Source organism: Vigna unguiculata, chromosome 7, assembly GCF_004118075.2.
Source record: "Vigna unguiculata cultivar IT97K-499-35 chromosome 7, ASM411807v1, whole genome shotgun sequence".
In the NCBI taxonomy this organism is placed as follows: Eukaryota; Viridiplantae; Streptophyta; class Magnoliopsida; order Fabales; family Fabaceae; genus Vigna; species Vigna unguiculata.
This window is the reverse complement of record NC_040285.1, coordinates 32,840,688-32,860,169: the sequence shown is the minus strand read 5'-3', so window position 1 is coordinate 32,860,169 and position 19,482 is coordinate 32,840,688. Positions and strand designations below refer to the sequence as shown.

General features: G+C 33.4%; 1 protein-coding gene across 1 annotated transcript; it reads right to left on the bottom strand.

The window, feature by feature from the left end:
* Positions 1-8,779: 8,779 nt before the first annotated feature.
* Positions 8,780-19,102, bottom strand: LOC114192119 (nucleolar and coiled-body phosphoprotein 1). Its single transcript, XM_028081724.1, has 12 exons — positions 18,665-19,102; positions 18,171-18,499; positions 18,022-18,099; positions 17,822-17,924; positions 17,125-17,213; positions 16,558-16,669; positions 15,401-15,454; positions 15,283-15,331; positions 11,666-11,766; positions 9,849-9,964; positions 9,280-9,726; positions 8,780-9,178 (listed from the first exon to the last, which is right to left on the bottom strand). The coding sequence occupies exons 1-11, from the start codon at positions 18,983-18,985 to the stop codon at positions 9,378-9,380; spliced, it is 1,701 nt and encodes a 566-aa protein (XP_027937525.1). The 5' UTR covers positions 18,986-19,102; the 3' UTR covers positions 8,780-9,178; positions 9,280-9,377.
* Positions 19,103-19,482: the final 380 nt, after the last annotated feature.

Sequence of the window (19,482 nt, the reverse complement as noted above, 5' to 3'; positions counted from 1 at the left end):
GTCAATTTTAATATAATTATTTGGAAGATATCAAAAAGGAATTAATTTTTCATGATAACTCATGGTAGACTACTATTTTTCCTTAAAAAATACCTATAAATTGTGTTACGAATAATAATTTTCAAGAATTTATTACTAATTCTTTTCTAAAATATTATGAACAAAATATTTTTCACATAAAATTATAGAAAATACTTTTAAATTTTATAATTTTTGTCAGAAATAATTATTCATTATCTATTTATTAAAATTCTTAAAAAAATAATAAAGAAAATTCTTTTCTTATAAAATTTTATAACAAATTTACGAAGATTAAATCTCATGAAATAATAAAATTTCTAGATATGACAATATATATAAAATTATTTTACACAATTAATATATAATGTATTTTCTCTTATTTATAGTTTAATTATATTTTAGTTAACTTGTTGATATATGATGCATAATAACTTCTATCCAAATAGAGTTTATGATAAATTTAATACATGAACCCATTTTAACTGTTTAAAGGTGAATTTTTGAAATTTTATGGGATGCAAAGCTAGAGGTTGAATGAAAAAAAAAATTGATATTTTATGTGAACTTGTTTGGTTAGTTTGAATTATTTGGATGAAAACTTAAAACAATTTGAGAAGATTTTAGGTTGAAAACAGAAAATTTAAGGATTTTCCGTAAAAGAATTTGTGGCAAACCAAATTTATTGAGCTTTAAAACTATATATATATATATATATATATATATATATATATATATATATATATATATATATATAAATAAGAGAGACTGAAATCCTACGTAATCAACTCAAACTCAAAATATCGTGACCTTTTTTTTCCAACGTAAAAAGGTTATTCCTTTCTCTTTAATTAATAATTACTGTCAAGTTTCTCTAGAGTTGTTTTATTACCTATGTTCATGCTTTTTTACTTACGTGTTTAAGAAAGTAGGTGGGTTCAAAATTTTGAGGAACTTACATGTTACGTTGCATATGAGTCAAAATTCTGGGTCACACCTTCTTTTCATATATGACAAAATTTCAACCGTAACTTTGCATAGACAGACCTAGGTGATAATAAGAACCTAGAGATAGCACTAACTTGAATACATAACATTAACCACTACTTGTGGCAGTGATAAAGTCAAGAACCTAAAACACGGTGACATAGATCATGCAGAGGTCGGAAAATGCTCCAACGACTTAGGATACAAAATGAGAATGTTTTGACTAAGTCTATTTTCTGTTATTTTTATTTTCATGATCTGTCACCAGACAACAAGGCATTCATTCGCTAAACATGACGTAAACATCATGTTAATCTGCAATAGAAATAAAGTTAAAGATATGTGTGAATTGTACATGGACTAAATTATCAAAGTTATGGCCACAAAAACTTTTACCACTTCCATAATTGTCAAATCAGTATCTTCAAATCTGATCGTCTTTCTCTTTTAAGATTAACCTATCCACATCTTCTTAGATAGTCGGTGCTCCATTTTCAACGTAAGAAACAAAACCTGAATCTAACTTCTGTCACCCTATCAATCTTCTATATTCTAGTTTTTAACTGTAACATGAAAAATGTTTAACTACCAACACCACCTTCTTTACTTTGTCTTCAATTTTAGTTTCACCCCCCCGGAACAAAGAAGAAGGAAAAACCGTGGGTCCCGTTTCAATTCTCATAGATCAGAGAAAATCATGAATCCAATCTGAAAAAATCATCACAAACAGATATGATCTACCGACTTTACGTTTTCAATGATATTTTAATGCTGTAATTATTGGCCAAGATATATTTTCCGATTCTTATTGGCTGAACCATCAATCTTTTTTTAAGATAGGGGGTGCATCTTTGATTAAGAATTAAATGCTAAATGGGTTTGAAATTGTATTTTTGTCTTTAATTATTTCAGATAGGCAAGGATATTGAATATCAATTAAGGTAGCAGGAAGTGAAGGAAAAGAGTAATTATGTTGGAGAATTAATAATGAAGAGGAGCAAAACAAATGTCATTATTATTATGGGCGCGTGTGGTGGAGCTTAACATCTGCGGATCTTATGCTAGATACTGTTCTTGTTTTTCATTAACTTAAACTGTCTGAAACTGACCCTAGCCCTTCACAAGCTATACCAATTGCTTCGAGTACCATTCAGGTGGGGCAACCATTGGTCTATATGTAAACATTTCTTCTTCCATATGAAGCTTCTTAGACAAACCTTGCTCAAATACCATGATGCAGACACTGCATGTGCAGTACTATTATGTTTTTTCTACCTTTCTTATGTACTATATATATGTTTATAAATTTCAAGTCCATATGGTAAAGATCAAGTTGTGCCTGTGGAGTTAAAATTCTGAATTTCATATGAAGCATTTTAGGCCAGGCTTTGTCAGAAAAAAGTAACATAATTCCATGCCATATGATCATATATTCATATGTATGTTTTAGAAATTATAGTTTATGTTGTCTCTTGTGGATTATGATGATTTGTTGTTGTCATCTCAATCTCAGAAGGGTATTTTGCAAAAGCAATTATGAAGAAAATGGCCAAGATGTGTGTCCACCAGGTCCACCACTTGATATATTTTGGTTCAATGAGTATAGCCATAATTTGGAGTTGAGGAGAAGGGAAAAGTAAAACAAAAATCCGGAATCTATAGTTTTCAGTGCAAGCACCATATGAGACTTGCGTGTGAACAAGATACACAGTTCATTGGTTGAGAGAGAAAAGGCCCATTATTATTTTAGCATGCAACATAAGGAAGAAGGGATAATCATTGTGACATGTATGTATGTATCCTGTTCCCTGATTTTATTCATTATATGTAGTGTAACAACAGAAAATATCTTACGTTTTCCCTTTTTCTTATTTCTCTCTTCCACTTTTTCATAGACACAAGGATTCCTGCAATAAATTCAGTCATATATTGTGGCTAACGTACTGTTCACACTAAGTTCAAAGAGCTTCAGTTTCATTTTGTGTAGTAGTAATCCAGCTAGGTGTAATTAAAGCCACACCAGATTAAAAGAGAACTTTTTATCTCAGTAACCACAAAATTCTAACCTCAGGTCAAAAGGGTGAAATAATCATTAAAACTCCATCTATGTTCATATTTAGTCAACTTGAAGCAGTAAACTAAAAATGAGGTTTAAGTCAAAATCTGTAGTTAGTGAAATTGATGATCAATTTGTCATTATCATGGCCGGTAACTAAGTTGTTTCTATGGTGAGCAGACGGCACCAGTGACCAGTGATATGTCACCAGAGTGGTCTAAATAGGAACTAGCAATAACCTATTCCTTCAACTCAATTTGACTTTATATATTCATTGCTTATTTTTGGTAAAAATATCATGTTTGCAATGATGTTTACTTGGTGTTACTGCGATGTCCGATGTCAAACATAATTTAAATACTGTTTTCTCGTATTTTAAGAATAAATACGTTCTAAAACAAACAATACCTCGTATAAACGGTGATAAATCCCACTTAAGATCCTACGTAGGCAATAGTTTTAAAAGTGAAGAAAGAGAATGATTAAGGGAAGGAAACCTTTGTGGAGAACTATTTGAGGTCTCTTTCAATGAAACTGAGAATAGATTGTTAGGAAAGCAGGCGCAGAAAAGAAAGTATTTTGGAAGGTGAAATCGTTGTGATGATTCTGATAAGGGGTGTGTGGTGGGGTTGCTTCATCAAAGAAAGAAATAGTGCAAATGAAGCAAGTTGAGAGAAGCATTTGGGGCGGTTTGTGGGACTGCAGAGGAGGTTGGGCTGCTCAGTCCCACACACACATTAAATGTATTCATAAAGCATACATTTTCAACTCTTCTCATTATATATGGATTATCTTCTCTCTCTCTTTCGTTTTATTTTCTTGGTTACACTACGTGTTTCTCTTTAACAGCAAACCTTCTAGAGACCAAATTTCAAGCTTAAACCAAGTTTGATAATGACATGCCTTGTGTCGCAACCCAACTTGTCCCCCTTTATAAATTTCTCCTAAGATTGTGTCAATACATCAATTCATCATTAGTTCTGCTCATTATTCCTTTTGTCTTTTAGTGTATTTTTTTTATTAATATTGTTATACATTAATCATTGCTCAAAATTAGGTTTGGTCATGTTAAAATGTTGAATAAACAATGTATGTGAATGTGATCTTTTCTTGATATAATTTATTTCTGATCTAAAATTGTATTATAAGAAATTATCCCTTAGACCCACTTGGTTAAGGAATTCATACACCTATCAAAAATACTTAAGAAGCTTCTTTGTTGATTATTTTGCATAAAACTATTTTATTCCAACAAAGCTATTATTTGTAAACATGACTTAGTTTATCAAGATTGCTTTAGTTTAACCAATTCTGAATTCGAATTTAAGAATGTACTTTATTGAAATATTTGAAAGGAATTTTGTTGATTACAATACTCAGTTAGAGTAAAGAAGATTGTTTAGAGTAAGATACATGTTGTATACATAAAAAAAAGTATTTGATAAATAACTCGAGAAATATTTTTTATTTCCATTTTGGATTGCGGTATGGTCACCAAACTCCACCTGAATATTATATATATATATATATATATATATATATTTGGGAATAGTCCAAGTGTGAGTTAAAAAGTCTTACATTGGATAAAAACAACAAAATTAAACACTATATAAGAATAAAGACCACTACAAAAAAAATTGAAATTACCGACGGAATTTTACCGACGGATATACTTCTGTCGGTAAATTTGAATTACCGACGAATTTTATCGACGGATTCTCAAATTTTAATTATCGACGGAAAAATCCGTCGGTAAAAAAAATTTCATTTATCGACAGAAAAATCTGTCGGTAAAATCCGTCGATAATTCAAATTTTTTTTATCGACAAATTTACCGACGGATTTTTCCGTCGGTAAAAGAAGCGGAAAATTTCCCGCCCAAATTTGAATTACCGACGGATTTATCCGTCGGTAAAAGAAGCGGGAATTTTCCCGCCCAAATCTCACCTTATAAGAAGACGAGGAGAAAAAGAAAAGAAGAAAAAGAAGGAGAAGAAGAAGAAGAAGAGAAGAAGAAGAAGAAGAGAAGAAGAAGAAGAAGAGAAGAAGGAGAAAGAGAAGAAGAAGGAGAAGAAAAGAAGGAGAAGAAGAAGAAGAAGAGAGGAAGAAGGAGAAGAAGAAGAGGAAGAAGGAGAAGATGAAGGAGAAGAAGGAGAAGAAGAAGAAGAAAGAGGAAGAAGATGACAACGACGGCGGCGACGATAGCGGCGACGATGGTGGCAGTGGCGACGGCGATGACGACGGCGACGACGGCGGCGACATTGACGGCGACCACGAAAAAAAAACGTAAAAAAAATTGAAAGAGGGAGGAGGAAGAAGATGAATAGTGTAATTAATTTACCGACGGATTTTTGGTAATTACCGACGGATATTTAGGTCGGTAATTACCGACGGATATTTTCCGTCGGTAATTACCGACGGATATTTTCCGTCGGTAATTACCGACGGATTTTATCGACGGATTTTTCCGTCGGTAATTACCGACGGAACATGATTTCCGTCGTTAAAATTTTACAGACAAGCATTTTACTGACGAATTTTTGACCGTCGATGATCCGTCGGTAATGTTGATTTAGCGACGGATTTTGGCCATTACCGACGGATTTTGACCGTCGGTAATAATGATTTTTCTTGTAGTGCCCATAACAACATTGCCTTAAGGTTTTGGGATTAAAGTGGCGTCTAAGGTCTTATATGTGTAAGACTAATGTCATAACCACAATCTCTCAATAACCATGACTATAACCAATATATATATATATATATATATATATATATATATATATATATATATATATATATATATATATATATATATATATATATATATATATTACTTTCAATTGGTAACAAACAAATGACAAAACACTTGCCCTTTACATTAATCAAAGATAGGTCGTTTCGGATAAAACTTTTATAAACTAAAATTAATTTATATAAAAATTAAAAAAATTAGGTTTTAGAAAGATAATAGGAAATATTTCTATAAATTAACTTATGAATAAGTTAAATTTAACTTATAATTGAAAAACTTATTTTGTTATTTTTTTTCTTATCTCTATTAGAAGTGTTTTTAAGTTTTTATCCAAATAAACCTAAATTGTTCTTTCAATTCTAGAAAGAAAAAAAAAACAAAAAAACAAAGACCAGGAATAAACATTTACATATATTTTTTGCCAAAGTTAAAACTTTGTTGCAAGAACTCTCACATTTAATTCTTAGAGAGAACTAAAATACAATATAATAGGTTTAGTAATAATCAACATTAAGTCATTATTACATTTATCCTAGTAATTGTTTTCCGACCTTAAATGGCACCATTACATTAATAACAAAAACTAACATTTCAATAACTGGTTTATACTTTTATGTGTTGTACTTTTTGGACAAAATGATACTATACTGACAATTACATACTGTATATATAACATTTTATTTTAATTTGATCTCAGTTGTGAACCAATTTTGAGTTTTACTTCCACATATATCAAGCCTTTTGAATTATATGTAACGAAAAATAAACTAAAAGAATCTTAAAAATTTATATTTATCAATGGCTTTTCTTAAACGAATTTGAAAATTATCTTGTTTTTTTTTCCCCCTAATTGTTATAATAGATGAATAACTATTAGATGAATAACTAGTAAGTAATAATAGACAACTTATTTCCAAAATTAAATAACACTTTTCTCAATTTATATAGGAATGACCAAAATTTAGTGTTATTCAAATTAAAGACGGTAATATGAATTCAACCCGTGAAGTTGACCGTTATGATCAGCTAGCTCACTTTATAATTAAAAATTAGAGAAAAGAGAATTCTCTTTCTTTTTGTTTTAATTCTTATATACACAAATTTAATTGACAACAAAAATAAATTTTAATATCAATTATGCTTTTTAGTTCGCAAGATAATATCAATTAATTGAGAATTTTAAATTTTTAAAATTTTGAAGTCATCAATTGACCTTGAAGTATGGATGGTGAGTATTTTAAATCCATTTTGGAAAAAGAAAATATTGTGTTTTAAATGGCTTGAAGTGGAACTTGTTTTTGACAAATGGTTAACAAATAAAGTTGGATTGAGTGAGTTGTAGCCTCTGTGATTGGAATTATGTAGCAAAACAAGGTTTGGTTTGGTGAGAGAAGAAGAAAAGTGGATTATAGAAGGAAAATCTGAATCGGTACCATCATCCCAGGTTAGGTAATCTTAATCATGATCGCATCAATTTTTAGACTTACTTCCAACTTTTTCTTTTCTATACCTTTCACCATTTTTGGGACGTCACACTGAGATAGCTAACTTTTTGTTTTTTATGAAACCCTCCCTTCTTATACACACAAAATTGTGTCAAACACTTTTGATTTCAATCCTCATTGCTTTCAGTATATAAATTCAATTCATTGAAACCTTAAAAATGATGCCGACATGTCACATCCATTAAAAATAAGTTAAATCTATTAAATATAAATAAATCTAAACCTCTAATTACAATTTAATTTTATAAAATCGAATAAAACATAAAACTCATTTTCTTCATAAATGAATCTAGCTTTTAAGTTATACAAGTTTAGTATTAAGAGTTTACAAATAGTTAGTTCATGAACATTTTTATATGAGTTAAATATATTTTTTATCCATGTAATATTACATAAAATTGAAAATAATATCTGCTGAAAACTGATTCTGATTCTCATTCTTTCAAAAATTATGGTTTTAGTTTGTCAAATGTAATGACAAATATTAGATTTAAGGTTAGGATCGATAGAAACGGACTATACAAATATTTATACAATACACTCTTTATTATGGGATTATAGTTCAATTGATCATTGCACCACCCTCTCAAAGCATAAGTTGCAAATTCAAGTCACATTAATCCCTGTCAATCCCATTATATATAAATATAAAAAAAAATCAATTTATTTTTTGTATATTTGTAGGGAATCAAATTAATAAACAAAATTTTATTTAGGACTCCCTACTTTTTCATTTATTTCATCAAAAAATGAAGGAAACAGGGGTTAGGGTAATGGTTAGTGTTATGTATTAAGGGTGATGGTTAGGGTTAAAACAAGTAAGATTACTAGTTTAGGATTTTATGATTTAGGGTTCATGGTTTATGATAAAAATGAGTAAGATGAAAAAGAGAGTTAATGTTTGAGTTTAGGGTAAAAATAAGTTCGATGAATATGTACAAGTAGAAGAAGTTAGGGTTTGAGTCTAAGGTAAATATGAGTAAGATGAGTATATAAGTAGAGTGAGATTAATAGGATTCAATGTGTCTAAAGTCCCACATATGTAAGTATGATAGTATAACTAATATATAAATAAAGAAATCCATAAACATATTGATGGGGAGATTGTTAGTATTCGATCTTAATTTGAACTAGTAAAAATGAGTAATATGACTAATATATAATAATATGACTAATATATAAGGAGAAGTGTTTAGGGTTAAGGGGTTCAAGGTTGAGGGATTATAGATTAAGAGTAAAAGTGAATAAGATGACAAATATATAAGTAACTTAGAAACCTAGCAAGGAAAATTTTTTAGGATTTAATGTGAATCTGAACTCCCAAATCCAGTAAAAATGGATAAGAAGAACCTGAGTTTGCAGCCCCACGTCAAGAAAAAATTAAGTAAAATAACTAATATATAAATAAAAAGACCCATAAACTAATTTAGGGAGAGATTGGTAATAAGATGACTAAAATATAAGAAAAGGGACCTAATAAATTTAATGAAGGATTACCAGGAATCAACACTCAAAAACTAAGTAAAGAGAGATTTTTAGGATTCAATGTGAGTCTTAACTCTCACATCTCACATCAGGTAAAAATGTAACTTACATATATAAAACAATTCTTAAACTTTTACCGCGGATGGCGTACCACTATCTCCACTATTTCTCAAGCTATAACTACATGTGCCACAAACAGCGATGCTTCTGATAAGCATGCTTGACAGATTAATTAAATATACAGGGTTAGAAAAATACGCATAGGGCCATTTATTATACAAACTCCTTCAGATAATATTCGCCAGTGATGCAATTGCATAATTAGAATTCTCCGTAGCAGAGCACATGACTGTATTCAGCACCAAGCGGCTACTGCATGCATTTGTAGAAAAAAGAATAAGTTAGCCTATGATAGAGTTGGTCAAGAAAAGAAAAACACAATAATATTAGTGCAAAATGACAGGAAAACTAACCATCAGGAAAAAGAAAAAAACAAAATCTCAAAGAAGCTCATTGAACAGTTATTGTCCAGGTAAAAGAGATCAGCAAACAGAACGCGAACTCGGTCAAATCAAAGGAAGTTCCTCTGAAAGTTTCCAGAAGAAAACCTTGAAGATAAATCCTTAGTCATGCTTTCTGAATCAAAATTTACACTTTTCCTTCCAGCTGTCAGATCCTTTTCACGGTCCCATGGCTTCCATGGATGTTGACCCACCCACTCTTGCTTCCCTGGCTGTTGCTTCACTTGCTTGGACTTTTTCTTGGATTTGTTAGCCACCTCTTCTTGATGTTTCTGCACCAATGTTTTTGACCGTTTTGCTTTATTGTATTTGTCCACCAAGTCTGCATCCTCACTGGCCCTTTTCTTTTCCTCATCATTTGAAGCTAGTGCAGTAGCTTCATTGTATGCCTCCAAATAACTGCCATATAAATAAATCATTTTGGTCATAAGGCTCTCGATTTCACGGAGTGGACTATGCAGGTTGCAGGAAAAAGAAATTAACCAACCAACGAATTCTGGAATAGAAGGGAAGATACATACTTCATCTTTGCTTTCTGGGCCCTATCCAAAGGGGTGTCTGTCCAAGCACTAGTATCACCTCTACCTTCCTTTGGGCCCCTGCTAAACTTGGTAGATTGCATAGTCACACCACCTGGCTGAAACAGATATTTAAATAAGTACGTTTAGCAAAATAACCGAGTTCTTGATTAAATAAATTGCTCTAAAGCTCAAGCATATTTTAGAAAATTAGAATCAAATTTAACGAAGAGAATACCAAAACAGGTTTCAATGATAAAAGAATTATACCATTCTCATAAAACCAATAAAGATAATAAGTTACAGTGTGGGTTGAAACAGAAGGACACTTCATCCAGATTGATAATGCCCCACATCAGAGTTTAAGAAATTCTATTGTTGATTCAAAAGCTACAAGTTGGCCTTTAATCTTGTTTTTAATGTTGTAATTTTGATGTTTGCTGGTCTGATTGCCTATGATCATGCAAAGATTACTTAGAGGAATCATATAATAAAAGTTATGCAAAGATTACCCCGAAAAACAAAACTTTTTAATCGACTAAAATTGTGTCTTAATCCATTAATTTCGCTAAAATCCACTTGAGTTTTGATATGCTCTCCATTTAATCGAATTAAAACTCGTTTTAATAGATTAAAATAACTTAAAAGACACTTTCTTTACTAATTTTAATGGATTAAAACTCGAATTAATCCATTAAATGTTCTTTTCGGGTGTGAGGAACATTGTAATAGATCAATTCTATCGGCTATAAGAGTTATCTCAAGCTATTTTCATTGAATCAAATTGAAGAAGTTCCAGAATATTTTCAAACACCTAAGGAGAACTCTATAGTGGTGAAAAAAAAATATTTCTAGGTTCCTTTACAAGATCAAAAGTTTAAAGATCATTGACTAAAGTAAACACTTCATACATTTTCAAAAATCTTTTAAAGTTCAGCTCACCCCCTCCGGAACTCAGCCTTTGTTTCTAATAAGATAATCATGGATATATCCATTACTAATGACCTTTCCGGCAGAGAAAAGATAAATAAGTTAAATGAAAACACCAAATTATTGGAATTATGTAAGAAATAAAGTGAAAGCTAAATATGTCTAGTTATAGAGAAATAAAGAAGAGATGGAAACGAGATAGACAGATAATGGGTCCCACCATTAAGTGAGTAAAAAGCACGTAGAAATTGAACAAGGAACTAGGGACTGGGTTAAGGTCTCAACTAGAGACCTACATAGGATACAAGAAGTCAGAGTTCATTGATTTCATTGTCGAGCAAGGGAAAGTTAATCAGAAATCAGAAACAGCATTCACGAACGGTTTCATAATTTCAAATTTTTTTAACAACAGACTGGATTGGTGGTTTCCAGAATTACTTCAAATGTAGGCCCAAAAATGTGGGCCCAGACTGAGGTTTTACTCAAACAAAATGAGATCCTAAGCATAAGATCTAATTCTTTAGGCATTACATAACCCAAAGAAAAGGGCATTCTAGTTCCATTAAATTCTTAGAAATTCATTTCAAGGCTTTAGACGTGTGCTACTACCAATAACCTCAATCAATTAAGAAAGCCAAATATAAACACCATACCCAAATATATCATAACCCAAGCAAGTTTATAATTTCTAACTGGTATCTACAAATTACAAACCCAACCAAAATATATCATACATCATTCATATAGAGAGCTAAAGTGACTCAATATTATATCATTGTATCACAATCATAATTAAACCACATTTCAATGTTACTCTACTTTATATCATAGATATGGATTACATTTTCTCAAACACAGGTGTCCAATATCAAATGATTGACAGGACTTACTTTTCTTTCCGGAGGCAGTGTTGTCATCCACTCATCCCTTTTTGGCTCCACTTTAACCTCTGTCTGTGCTAGAAGTTCTTCATCACCCTCCATGGAAATACCTGCAAAGAATTCCTAAAAATAAGATAACAGTTCACAGGTAAAAATAGTACCAACTACATGCCCTTTGCTTTGACGAAAGACAAGTTAAGCTTAAATATGAATGTATGGCTGGGTTGGGGGCGTGACTGTGCTCAAAATGAAACCAAGAGGATTAGTAGTGACCAATTTTCCAACCTAAACAGTGTTGGGTTTTTAATAAACTTAAATGTATTAACCACTATAGGTAACTAGCCGTTGTAAGAAAATAGCCGTTGTGAGTGGTTAATGCACTAGCCATTGGAATCTAGGTAGTTAATGAGTTAGCCGTTTATAGTCGTTTATAGCCGTTGAGAGTACAATGGTGAGGAAATGTGGGTCTATAAATATAATGTATTGTAAGAACAAATATAACAACAAGAGGTGAATAAAGTTTTTTCACAAGATTAGAGAGTTGTTGTCTAACAAACTATTAACAAAGTGGTATCAAGAGCCAGTTAGCTTGAGTGTTTGAGTGAAAAAGAGAGAGAGGCAGAGAGCTTGAGTGCTTAAAAAAAGAGAGCTAAGTGTTTGAGAAAAAAAAAAGAGAGTGAGATGGCCAGTCTTACAAATAGTATTTCTCTGCCCAAGTTGACAAAGACTGTCAACTATGACAATTGGAGTCTCAAAATGAAGGCCCTTCTTGGATCCCAAGAAAATTGGGAGGTGGTTGAAGATGGTTTCGATGAACCATCCAACACTACAGGTTGGTCAAATGCCCAGTTGAAAGTGCTGAAAGACGCACGTGTGAAGGACAAGGCAGCTTTGTACATCCTGTACCAAGCTGTGGACGAGTCTGGTTTTGAGAAGATTGCAAGTGCCAAATCTTCAAAAGAAGCGTGGGATATTTTGGAGAAGGCGTATAAGGGAGATGATCAAGTGAAGCAGGTGCGACTTCAAACACTTAGAGGCGAATTAGAGAGCATGAGGATGAAAGAGACCGAAGGAGGAGCCGAGTACATTACTCGAGTTGAAACTGTGGCGAATCAACTTGCTAGAAATGGAGAGACGTTACCCGCTAGCTGAGTTGTGGAGAAGATCTTGAGTCATTGACAAACGACTTCGAGAATGTGGTGTGCGCAATTGAGGAGTCCAAGGACCTATCAAAGCTCACGGTTGAAGAGCTTGCAGGATCTCTTGAAGCACACGAACAACGAAAGAAGAAGAAGTGGGAGCCACTTGATCAATTACTCCAAACAAAGATGTCAATTAAAGATGAGAAAGCTCAGAACACTCAAGGTAGAGGACGATATCGAGAAGGTATAAGAAGCGGTCATGGTGGTAGAAGCCGAGGACAAGAAGAGAAAGAACAATCCGGTCAACAAAATTGGCACGGAAGAGGACGAGGTCCATGGAGGAGGTCAATCAAGCAACTCAAATGTTGAGTGCTTCAAGTGTGGCAAGTATGGTCACTATGCAAAGGAGTGCTACTCGGACAAGTGTTTCAGTTGTGGTAAGTCTGGACATTTTGCCAAAGATTGTAGATCTGAAAGTAGAAATGAAGAGACGATCAACCTCACAAAAGATGTTGAAGAAGAAGCAACATTGTTGATGATGGCGCGTAGCTCGGGAGCTAAGCATAAGCAAGTGGTGAACTCGCAAGAAGACCAAGTAGCATGGAGAGTTCAGCAAGAAGGTTGAGTATCATTGTTAACTCGACAAGACAGTCGAGTAGTGTGGATAGGTCGGCAACACAACCGAGTAGGTTGCATAGGCTGGTGAGACATGCAGATAGCCCACACAGGGTGGTGGAGCATGTAGATACCCTGGACACCATGGTGGAGCATGAGGCCAACTCGATTAACTTGGTGGAACGCCTACATAGCTCGGATAAGTTGGTGGGGCAAGTGGATTACTCAGATAGCTCGGTGGGACAAGTAGATTACTCAGATAGCTCATGGAGCACGTGAAAAGCATGAATAGCTCAGAATTTGAAGAAGAAGAACTTCTAATCCAAAGGTTAGAGATTGCAAAAGGAGACTTGCAACAAAGTATTGAAAAGGAGGTTAGAGACAATTTAATTCTACAAGAAAGCATAAAGAGAAGGAAACAGGCTTTGCAAAAGCGGCGCTTGGAATTTGAAGAAGATGTTTCAAGTTTGCAAGAACAGTTACAAGTTGAGAAGGATCTGAGAGTTGCACTAGAGGTGCAAGATGAGAAGTGGCGACTTGAAATGGATGAGGAGATTGAGGAGATTGAGCACAACAATACGTGGGTGTGGTCTAATCTTTCAAAAGGAAGTCAGCCTATTGATAAGAACTCAGTTAACTACAAGTCGGTCACAAAGACAACGAACCCAATGAGTACCAAGTCGGCCAAAGAGAAGAACAAGTTTGCCAGTATGGATGCAAAAACTGAGAGAGTAGAGAACAAGTTAGTCACAGGGAAAGCGAAGTACAAGTCGACCATAGATAAAGTGAAAGGGAAGTCAGTCGTGAAGAAAGCGAAGAACTTAACTACTCATGAAAGGGACAAGCACAATGTGAGGAAGAGTTATTGCACGTTGGAAGCCGTGATGAAGAATAAAGGAACAAAGATGGAGAATAAAAGAAGCATTTAAGTTTAAGGGGGAGTTTTGTTGGGTTTTTAATAAACTTAAATGTATTAACCACTATAGGTAACTAGCCGTTGTAAGAAACTAGCCGTTGTAAGAAACTAGCCGTTGTGAGTGATTAATGCACTAGCCGTTGGAGTCTAGGTAGTTAATGAGTTAGCCGTTTATAGTCGTTTATAGCCGTTGAGAGTACAATGGTGAGGAAATGTGGGTCTATAAATATAATGTATTGTAAGAACAAATATAACAACAAGAGGTGAATAAAGTTTTTTCACAAGATTAGAGAGTTGTTGTCTAACAAACTGTTAACAAACAGTTACAAAACAACTACTCAGTACCAGCAAGCGGCAACAGTACATAACAGACAACAACACAATATCACTAAATTAACCGGCAGTAACACTTTATGTTGGTTTATTGTCATATCAGTACATTACCTTCTCCCAATAATATGCTAGATCATAGCAATTAAGAAGAAAATAAGAATAAAAGGAGGCTTCTAAAATGATTTTAATGGTTATGTACAGTAAAACTAGAACGTGAGGTGTTACTTAAAAGTTGAAACAACCTGCAAATTTTCTCCTCTACTCCATTTTAAATACAAAAATATTAACAGTTTTTCCTCGGCTAAGATAAAAATGATAATATGCTTTATGTTGTGTTAGAAAATGAAATTCCCACCATTAAGAACTAATAAAGTGAACACATTTCCATTTTGCTCTATGTTTTCTTCCACGTCCCTTCCCATCACCTTTTCTTGTTTTACTAGGGCGAATGGTGCTACAATTATCTCTAACACAACATAACCCTTTCAGTTTCCGAATCCTCTTTCCAATTTTTACCTCAGAAAAGTTAAGTTCATATGACTTTGTTATATTAAGTATGTCATGCAGAAAAGTAACCTGAACAAACTAGACAACAATCCTGTCTGCATTGTGGAACTCACCTTGAGATCTTCTCCACAATGCAGCCTCACGCATGGTTTTAAGTTCAGCCTGCAATCACATGATGATATTAGTGCTTCAATCACTAATATTATAGCGAGACAAATCAGTTCAAATTACCTTCAATTCCTCTTGTTCTTGCTTGAGTTTGATTTTCTCATCCATTGCTTTACGCTACAAAAAGCACACAACACCATCTTGTTAATAAAAAGAATTCAAATACATTGAAAAAATATCTAATCTATCATATGTTGAACGTGAGAACAAAACATCTCTCTAGAAAAAAAAATATATGCCAAGACCAAACAGCTTTCTTAATAAACAAAATTATATCGGGAAAACCCAAAGGAAAAGTTAAAAATACAAGAAATAAATCAAAAGTCCTGTGCTGAAAATTATATAATTACCAAGTTTCATGTGAGACCACTAATTCATCTCACTTGGGGGCAAGTTTGTTTGTTCTAGCTTCTTTTGGGGGGCATATTATTACTCTTTTCAATGTATTCTCTCAAAAAGCAGCAAAAAAAGATACTATTTACCGTAGAATAAGATAATCCAAACATACCTAATCACCCCCGCAGTGATTGCTTATTCACTACTAACACAACACATAAATGTCAGCAATATCGTAGGTCAAATGCAAGAAATTGCTAATCACTTTGGCTTTTTCAAATTACTTCAGACATGTCACACTCAATTATTCACTATTCAAGTTCCTTGATTGACAGTTCTGCTTCACACACAAATTTTTTAAACACCTGGATGATTTTGACATATCTGGGGTCCTTAAAGTGCAAAAAAGGCTTATCACTATTTTTCTTAGTTGAAAATAAACAAGTGCTTCCCCTGTTGCTGTATCCAAACAAGAGGAAATAAATTCCCTCAAATCACAGGTAAGGCACTGAACTCAAATCAAAATCAATTGTAAATAAAATAAACCCAAATTGCCAAGAACTCTGCCACTCATAATGTTCCCATTATCCAACTTAAGAAGGTTTGTCTTTAGTTGATGGTAGATAGATAACTATTCCCCCAGTCACATCCTATCTTTTCTGTGAAAAAGGACTTTGTACTCTATTTTCTGTACAAGATTAAAAAAATAATATTTTTTACTTTCAAGTGAAACAATCAACCCATAAAACAAAAAGGCAAAAGAAAACCCACATATAGGTAAAACAATTAATCAAGTGTATGTCTAAAAAAGAAAGAGCTTCAAGCATATAGGATAAAAAGAACCTTTAACTTTTGATAATAAACCATCCTTCTAGCAGGCTTACCTTTTCTGGATCTTGTAACTCTTTGAAAGCTTTATTTAACTTAATGAAAGCCTGGTGGGCTTGCGGATGAGAGCATTTATCTGGATGAACCAATAGTGATATCTTCCAGTACCTAAACGGCATTAATCAAGATGACATTAGACAACCAAATAATCTCGATCATATGTAGTCAGTTGATGGGAAAAAGATTGGATTTTTATTTTATTATTGCATAGAATATAGAACTTCATATATTTTAGAGGCATTGCCCTTTTAGTTCCCAGTATAGATATAGAATGCCTTGAGTTCAAGCTTATGTTTTGAGTTCAGAATAGACTGTTATATTCCATTTTGTTTTTAACATGATAATACAATTTGGATCATTTACAAAAGAACTTAATGACATTTTTGGAGCAGTAAGGCAGCAAAGTGGTACTGAAAAATCATTCCGACAATACCCATTTTCTAACTAATTCCGTTTAGGGAGGGAGAGCATGAATTGATTTTTAAATAATTAATTCAAACACAAAAATTAAGCAGAAACTGTTATTGCTTTGTTCAATTAAAAAACCACATAAGAGAACATACCTTTTCTTTACATTTGCATCGGACATATTATGATTGACTCCTAGAACATCATATGGGCTATCAGCCTCAACTTCCATTATTCTGGTCACCTGAGAAATAAACATACAAGAACTTGTACCTCAACATTCAATTACTACAAACTTTCATCCAAAATCTCATTCATAAATAAAGTAACAAGTAATCTGAGAATTAAAGAGTTTCTCCCCTGATAGAAACTCTTTAAAAAATATATAGAAATCTACAAACCAGTACTAAATGGAAAAATATAAAGATTCCTACGTCCAAAGAGCCAAAGTACCACCATACCACCCCCAAAAAAACTGAGAGATAAACAACTGGAGCTTCCCTAGAGACTCCATTGATCAGAGGAAACCAAACTATCTTTAACCCACATAGCAAAAGCAGACAGTTAAAGATTAATCAAGAAGTTCAAATACAGCAAACGTAAATGACTAGTCAGATTCAGACGACAGATTGTTCAGTTTAGCTGAAGGAATCTACAATACATAATAACCAGAGGGACCGTATAATGCATATGCCGCCAAATTGAAGAAGTTATTTCTCATGTTCCCTAAATAAAATCCAATCCTATAGGTAAAATACCAATATATCATACATCAATGATTAGATCTAAGTATTTAATTTTAATATTTGAAGAAAAAAAAAATCCTGATTAATGACTACTGGGATTAAGTACCTCTTCAAAACGTTCTGCTTCATTAGCTGATTCTGCTTCAGTAACCATAGCTGGTGGTGGAGGTCCAATAAATAGTTCACTATCATCATCCAATTCGGCCTCTCTAAAGACATTAACATAAAAATCCATCCATCATCAGATGTGAATTGACTCAATTGAGCCAGGAAACAGAATCAAAAGCAACTTAAATGGGTTGGCACCTGAGCTCAGTCTGCGCCTCTGTTAATTTGGCAGCGGCAGCCAGTAATTCAGCTGATGGCATTGCAGGGCCAATCATCCTGCACAGTAAAGTAAGCAATAACTTCAAATAAATAAATAAAGTCAGCAAAATGACAAAAAGAGTTGTCACCTTTTCCTAGGACCAACAGAATGATCATCTGGTGATGCGAGCACATGGTCATCCACCATCTTTTCATTTCCAACATCCACTGGAACTGAACTGGATTCAGGCACCGGCGCAGAAGCTTCAGCGTGCTCATTTATGGGATTTGTGTACGAGTTAATGAGAGGGCCGAGAACATCCAAAGTAGGGCGACCTTTAGAAGGTAGCAAGAAAACCCTATCTCCATTCTCCTTAAGGTTTAACGAAAGAAACAGCTTCTTCAAATGCTTCGCCAAAGATCGTTCTGATATACCCTTTATGTCAACAGCTTGTCCATTATCAATCATTTGCAAAAGCTAAACACAACCACAACAGCAACAAGACAATAAGAATCAAGCCTGTATTGTGAAATATGAAATATGATATAAAGTTAAAACACTAACTTAGTGTTCAGAAAAAAAAAAAAAAAAAACACTACCAATGAAATTGGCAAAGTATGGGAAGAGAAATTAAAGTGAAACCTGCTTCAAATCGTTGCCGACGTTGGGGAACTCTCTCATCATTTCAGCTACCATAGTTTCAGGCAGAACCCTAGGTTGTTCGTCTTCATCCTCCGAAGAGTTGGAGGAGTCATCGGAATCACGGAGCCTCTTCCTCTTTCTCCTCTCTCTGTCTCTCCTCTTTCTCCTTCGCTCCTCCTTCTCCCCGCTCCTTCTGCGCCGCTCCTTCTCGCGACGCCGTCGCCGCCGCCGCGAAGAGCGATCGGAGTCCGATGACGACGAAGAGGATGAGGAGGTCGACGAGTCCTGCAGACGACGCTGCTTCTTTCTCCTGTCACCCATTTTTGCAATTCACGCACCAAAATTCTGTATATGAATGATTCAAAACTCTGAAGGTAAAGATTTGGAAAGAAACAAGGAATCAAGTCATCACTCTTGTGTTTTACCGCTTTGCACTAAATTTTCTGATTGACACAGAAATAACTATTTTTTTTTCTTAATAAAATTTGACTTAATTAAGTTGCAACCCAATTCTAAATGCGAGAATATTCAAAAATTGAGTTATTATAAAACGATAAAATAAATTACAAAATTATAGATAAAATATAAAATTATAACATTATACGTGAACTGGGATTACATCAAATATAAAACTTGTAACAGGTAATAAATAAATATTTTAAATGGATATACACAAGTAATGGATATGGGTATTTTTATATATTTGTATGTTAATGAAAGGGTATGAGTATTATAGTATCCGTATTTGTGAATACTTGTACTCATTATACTCTGCTCTAAATTAAAACTAAAATATAAAAACATAATTAAAATATTAA

Coding starts and splice junctions, on each gene's coding strand:
- LOC114192119 (XM_028081724.1), bottom strand. CDS start 18,985: ATGGGTGACAGGAGAAAGAAGCAGCGTCGTCTGCAGGACTCGTCGACC. Junction 18,100..18,170: donor TCTGTTGGTCCTAGGAAAAG/GTGACAACTCTT, acceptor TTTACTGTGCAG/GATGATTGGCCCTGCAATGC. Junction 15,332..15,400: donor AAGAACAAGAGGAATTGAAG/GTAATTTGAACT, acceptor ATGTGATTGCAG/GCTGAACTTAAAACCATGCG.